General features: G+C 39.7%; 1 protein-coding gene across 1 annotated transcript; it reads left to right on the top strand.

The window, feature by feature from the left end:
- Positions 1-142: 142 nt before the first annotated feature.
- Positions 143-6,260, top strand: LOC101852281 (the record flags this gene model as incomplete). Its single annotated transcript, XM_005110034.3, is given in 4 exon segments — positions 143-252; positions 2,981-3,271; positions 4,144-4,300; positions 6,089-6,260. Coding segments are annotated over 3 exon segments (587 nt in total), but the record flags the coding sequence as incomplete, so codon positions are not given.
- Positions 6,261-6,694: the final 434 nt, after the last annotated feature.

Raw genomic sequence — 6,694 nt, 5'->3', positions numbered from 1 at the left:
CCTCTCTATATATATAATTATAAGAGGTGTGGTACTATGTTATAATGATAGGCCTACTACTGTATCTTTTACTTTATGGTTTATCCCTGATTGCCTGGGCGCTGAGAGAAAAATATAATGAGTCGTCTCCCTTGAACCGGAAGCGAATGTGCAAGTAAACAAAGTAAGTGTCCCAGAGCTAAAACCAGAAGTGAAGTGTGTACTCTTCCAACTTTGCTCCGAAGAAAGAGCTTTCACATTCACATAATTAAGGTAAGTTTATTTCTAAAATTAACCTGCTCAGCTTATACACATGTTATTGAACTCGGTTGTCGTGTACTATTGTTGTTGTCTTTTCTCTTTGGAATTTGATCTGATCTGGATGTGGTAACCATCGCCATCATTCATTCCTGACATTGTTCATTGTGGGGATTGTGACCAGTCCACTGGTGTCTGATTATTTAACCCACAAAAGGATTGACCGATTTAATTTAGATCTAGAGATCTAGGAGGCTGATACAAAGATGGGAATTCTTCCCCTTAGATTAGCCTAGTGTTTAGAGAGTAATGATAAAAGATACAAGTTCCAAGATACAAAGTGAGTTTCCCAACTACTGACAACTGTACCATTTCATTGTTAGATCAGACTAGTCTAGAATCTAGATCTAGATTTTCTAGATTCTAGATTGAGATCTAGAGATCTAGATCTAGAATCTAGACTAGATCTAGAATCTAGACCTAGTCTATCTAGAATCTAGAGTATTATATATGAATTGCTTCATACACAAGTAGGGACTCTTCGGGAGAACTCAATATGGAATCTAGATCTAGTTCTAGATCTCTAGAATCTAGAAATCTAGACCAAGACCTCTATAGATAGACTTTATTTATACTGGCCGGCTCTATTTCTCAGTCTGCGAACGTTCGGCAAAATAAACTTGAACTCTATTTCTGCGAACAATTTCCATTCTCGAGATTTGTTGATAATAATTACGAGTGGAGTGGCCCGTGTGTGTGCGTGTCTGAGTCGTGTGTGTGTGAGTGTGCCTTCAGGTGTGTGTGTGTGTATTTATGTCTGTGTCTGTGTGTGTGTAAGGTGTGAACAGGGCGTGGGGGAGGGGGGGAGTGTAGAGGGAATTTTTTTTTTACATGAAGGATTTTAGTTTTTGCTTGGTGACTAAATGCAAAATAAGTTACTGCCAAGGTCGATCAGTCTTGTTTTCTGGCAGTACCTTTTGAAGTCATTTTCTAGTGAAGTATAGTCCGAGAATGTTGCCCTTTACCACAACTGAAGTGTATCTGAATATTCAGACATTTAAAAATCTCTAGCTCTACTCTAGAAATTGAATTCGATACAAAAAATGCTTTTTCCCAGTCCTCACAGAATGGCAGAATGAAAGATGACACCTAAATCTCGCAAATAACCAAAAAATATTGAGAACGGAAACCGCTCGGAGAAATAGAGTTGAGGTTTATTTTCCCGAACGTTCAAAGCAACAGTCACTTCGTTTATACATTTATGTACCCAAACAATCGCAAACAAAACCGGAAGTTGCCTTTAAAAAAAAGGGGGGGTTGCAGGGGACATGGCCATTGTTATTATACCCGCGTTTAATTCCGATGCAGGTTTTTCATAGCCTCAGGCATATTTCACTTTTGTCCCTAGATCTAGATCTAGAATCTTACCCTTACTCTAACCCTAACCCTGACACTAACCCTAACCCTGACACTAACCCTGACACTAACCCTAACCCTGACACTAACCCTAACCCTGACACTAACCCTAACCCTGACACTAACCCTAATCCTGAAAAACGCACTTCGGAACAAAAAGCGGGAATCTTAACAATCGCCAACATCATTTAACATGATTGGACATGGGCCTCAAACTCAAAGGGCGATTTGATGGGGGAGGGGGGGGGTGGTGTTTGTGTGAACTGTCTGCTGGTAGGCTAAGTATGATATTTCTACCAACCTACAACCAGTGGCACTCAGCTGGAACTTGTCACCCAATCGACCCGATTTCCTGGGATAGAAAAAGTGGACTGTAAATTTATAGTCAGTCAGTAAATTATGATCCAGATCAAGTTACCTTCCAGTTTAAAATTATAAAACTAGAAATACCACTTTCATGGAACATCTTGATATTCAAGTTCAACTTCCTAATTTAAAAAACTCTCTTAGTCAGGAGAAATGACCTTAGCCCAAGAGTCCTTACAGTATACTACAATTGAAAGGCTCAAATAAAGCTAGAGAAGGGGTTTTCATAGACTTCAGTGTAGCCCTCTGTTGTTGTTGTTAGCGATCCAGGAGCATCTGAGCATTAACTCTTCTGCATGATGCCATTCGGTAATAGCTGCATGTCTGTTCTAATTGTTGTCTTGAGGAGTAGAGGCAATTAGATGTGTGGGGTAGCTTGGGAAGAAAACATCCCCAAGTGTAGCCCTCTCTGTATTTAATCATTATTAATTTCTTCTGTCTTGGTCTTACTCAACTATCATAACAGCCAGTCAGGCATTGACTCGAATGTTATTATATCATGGGAGATCCGTATGCCCAGGGGTCATTTTGTCCCCCCTGGGGTTGTATTTTTCACATTTTAAAATACTTTTAGTATGAAGATCCCTTTGAAACTTTCAGTATTTTTCAAAAAATCATTTTGACAGACTGCTATGCAAAGCGTATGGATCGGATTAACAAGTAACTTTTATCTTTGGAAAGTGGTGGCACAGAGTTCCAAACGTCGTATGGATACGATAGTAAAACAAGACGTACAGATAGGGTTAAAGACTCTGTGACAGTGATTTGTGCAAGTCTGATGTTTTTGGAAAATTTTATTGTCTAAATTTTTTGTAGTTAGCTAATGAATGGTAAGAGAAAAATAAATTAACTAGTGCACGAAAATTTCTGACAGGTGATTTTGTTGCTAAAATCAAATCTTTTTTTTTTCAAGACCCATTTCACTCGGAAATAATGTTGTTCTTTTCTTCTCTAAACACAGGTTTGAAAATCTCATATATATACATATAAAACCATGCCAGCCCCTCCCGACCTTCTTGCCCATGTGGGGAACATGACAGGCGCGGTCCACTACTTCACGGGCCACTCTTCGCCCCACCGTTCCCTCTGGAGCCTGATCCAGGGCAATGTGAACAGCATCGTGTCGCAGTCCGTGTCCAAGGCCAGCTACCACCTCAGCTCCGCCACCAAGCTCATGGGAGGCTTCAGGAGGCGACTGCAGGAGCATCTTCAAGAGAGACTGGCCAAAGTTTTGTACCAGCCCAACGTCAATGTGAGTGTATCATCAGTGCCTTTCACCCCCTAGTTTTTGCCACATACAAGCTCCTTCCATTTATCTCTGTCCTGGGCCATCCTTCCTAGCTCGTTCCAAGTGAGCTTCATCTCTCTCATGTCCCTTTCCACACTTCTCCTCCATGTCTCTCCTGGCCTACCCCTGCCTTGTGCTCCCTGTGGGTTCCACTGCAGCGACTGTCTTGTGATGTTTCCGCTGGGCTTTCTGAAGGTGTGTCCCATCCAACGCCACTTTCTTAGTCCTATTTCTACTTCTATATCCTTTTGTCCTGTCCTTTCCCGTAGCTCTTCATTTCTTATTCTATCCTGCCACTTAATTCTTAGGATACTCCTCATACATCTGTTGATGAAAGTCTGGACTTTATTCAGCACTGTATTTGTTGTCTTCTAAGTTTCGCAGCCGTAGAGGAGCACATTGAGTGTATGCATGTATATTAACTCTTTGAACCCCATCGGACGCTCAGCGTCCAGTACTAGAGACAACTGTTTCGTTTAATTTAGTGATAGTTTTTGCTTGTTTTTCGGAGCTGTTCCCGAACCAAGTTTTTTAGTAATCACTAAGCCTTTTGTTTCTGCAATTTAGAAGTTGGTGGCAAGCTTTTGGGGTTATAATGAGACATAATGCTCTAGTTCTAGGTGACTGTAGAAAAAAACTCTGCGAAATGGAGGAAAAAACTCAGGGCTTAAAGAGTTAAATGAATTTTTATATTTTCTGGAGGGGGGGGGGGTGTTCTTTTGTTTTTTCATTTCATTGTTATTCTTTTATCTTTGTTTTTGTGCTGCTATAAAACTCGACACAAAAGAAAAACCCATTCCTTGTTTGATCTTTTTTCCTTTTTTTTTTGGCTCCAGAATTCTGCAGAGATTCACCATGATGTGGAACTGGTGGTGGATGAGTCTATGCAGGATGTGAACATGACGAAGAACTCCACGTTCAGGGAGGATCTGGTGAGAGAGCTGGACTCTGACATTGAAGTGAATGCTTTCAACACAGCGTTCTTAGAGTCAGGTTTGTTCTTCTTAATAATGATAATTATTATTATTATTATATTAATAATAATGTGTATATAATATCACTTTTATCGCCCCTACTCCCATGTACACACAGCTCTAGGCACTTTACATCAATCCAAGTACAAAACAACCTTTGTCCTTTTGTTCTGTTTTTAAAAAGTAGATGTCATGATGGCTTTTGCTTTAAATTTTTTTTTTTTTTGGGGGGGGGGGGTGTTTGGTTGTTGTTTTTTTTGTTGTTTTGTTTCAGTTGTTTGTTTTTTTGTTGTTTTGTTGGTGGGGGGAGGGGGAGGGCTCTTTGGATATATAACTGAAATATTTGTCCAAAAGCCACTGCAGCCATTCACAGTGAGCGTTTAGTGGGTGATCTGGTGTGGTTTGCTCCTTGTTTCCTATCAAACATCTATCAACCTTTTCTTGCCGCTTTTTCTGTATTTGTTACTCTCCAATAGGACTTCATCTAATATTCAATATTTACTTGTCTTGCAAATGCTGTAATACTCTTGTAGTAAAGCTAAGCTTGCCGTTCATATGGTGTCTGATATATTTGTTTTGTAACTAACGTAATTTGGATGGGGGGGGGGGGGTGCTTTGGGGGGAAAGCTTACTGGGACCTGCTGTGGGTAAAAATGAAGCTTTTTGAAATTCACAAAGTTTTGCAACCACTATAAAAGTGTGTAGAAATAGAAGTAGAAATAGGACTAAGAAAGTGGCGATGGATGGGACACTCCTTAAGAAAGCCCAGCGGAAACATCACAAGACAATCACTGCAGTGGAACCCACAGGGAGCACGAGGCAGGGGTAGGCCATGGGAAACATGGAGGAGATGCGTGGAAAGGGACATGAGAGAAATGAAGCTCACTTGGAACAAGCTTTGAAGGATGGCTCAGGACAGAGATACCTGGAAGGAGCTTGTATGTGGCCTATATCCTGCCAGGGGTGACAGGCATTGATGATAAAAGTGTATGCCTAGGAGATTGACAATGACAATGACACTAAATGAGATTAAAGATACTGAAGTCGTACCTATGTGGCAGGGTTTTTTGTGTGTTAGTTGTAAACAATAATAATAGTTCTCTCATCTTGAACTGATAATAACATTTAAGATCAAAGAAAGAAAAGAAGTCTCTGACCTTGATAGCTACTGCAGGAAAATTATAAAACAGAGAGTTGTTAATTAAGAGACTATTTTTGACAGTTGGAAGAGGATGTGAAGATGTAGAAAAGCTTTTTTTGTTTTCTACACTGTTTTAGTTGTGTCAGCACTCTTGATTTTGTAAGTGCATAAATCTCTGAATCTGAAAAAAATTTGTTGGTTTCCTTTCAGATTTTACCACTTTTTACATGCTTCGGTTATGTCTGCACTGCGTAATTTTCCATCGTAAAGTTGTTTGGGGTTTTTTTTTCTAACCTCATCGTAAGGCTCTTCTTCAAAATCTCAAAGAATGCAGACAGTGAAATTACAAGATCGTTCACTTGAAATTGAAAGCTGAATGTGAAAAACGCAGAATGATTCACTTATCAGGGCGCTGCACAGTGGCGACTGGCAATGGCATGGTTGTAAATTGTTCTGTACTGGTTACATATTTGTATTTATGTATGTATTTGTGCATGTATTTATGTATGTTTGTATCATAACTATGTATGTATGTATGTATGTTTGCCATTGTAAACCAAATTGCCCTTCTAGGATCAATAAAAGTGTAATATATTTTTATTTATTTATTTTATCACCGATTCATCTTTGGTCTGATCAAAACTTTTTTCTTTGTTCTGCTTGCAGCTGGAGACAGTGGGCACTCCCAGGACAATCTGGACTTCTTCCACAAGATGCCCATCAAAGACGAGACGCTGTTTGTCGTTCTGGTGTGCATGGGAGTCATCATTCCCATCATCCTCATCACTCTCTTTGCCATCTTCTTTTACAAGAGGAGAAGAAATAACAAGGAAAGAAGGTAAGGAAGCGTTACACTTTCTACTGTCTGAAGTTTACCCAACACAGATTTTTCCATTGCACTGTCTGTAGTATCTTTCCTATCAAATATCTATGGTCCTTATCTCCCCTTTTTCTTTTTTATGTTTGTTACTCTCTTGTAACACCTCTGATCTTCTGGCACTCATATGACCTTATGCCGTTACGAGCGGCGTAAAACTTCTACTAAAAAATACATTAACTACATGTATACACCCGAAAGGACAGCTGTTTAAATAAAAATTTAAAAATCAGCGCTTCCTAACACTCTATAACTAACAATTTTCTCGAAGCACCTAGCAAGTCTGCCTTGATGTCATTACCGTATGTTTGAGAAAGAATACGTCTGTGGTTGCCTTTAATTGCGATAATGCTGTCTGGGAACGGATTAGGGTACCCCTTATGGAAATGTCTTTT

Source organism: Aplysia californica, unplaced genomic scaffold (assembly GCF_000002075.1).
Source record: "Aplysia californica isolate F4 #8 unplaced genomic scaffold, AplCal3.0 scaffold00843, whole genome shotgun sequence".
NCBI classification, from domain to species: Eukaryota; Metazoa; Mollusca; class Gastropoda; order Aplysiida; family Aplysiidae; genus Aplysia; species Aplysia californica.
The sequence above is the reverse complement of the archived record's forward strand: the minus strand, read 5'-3'. Positions and strand labels throughout refer to the sequence as shown.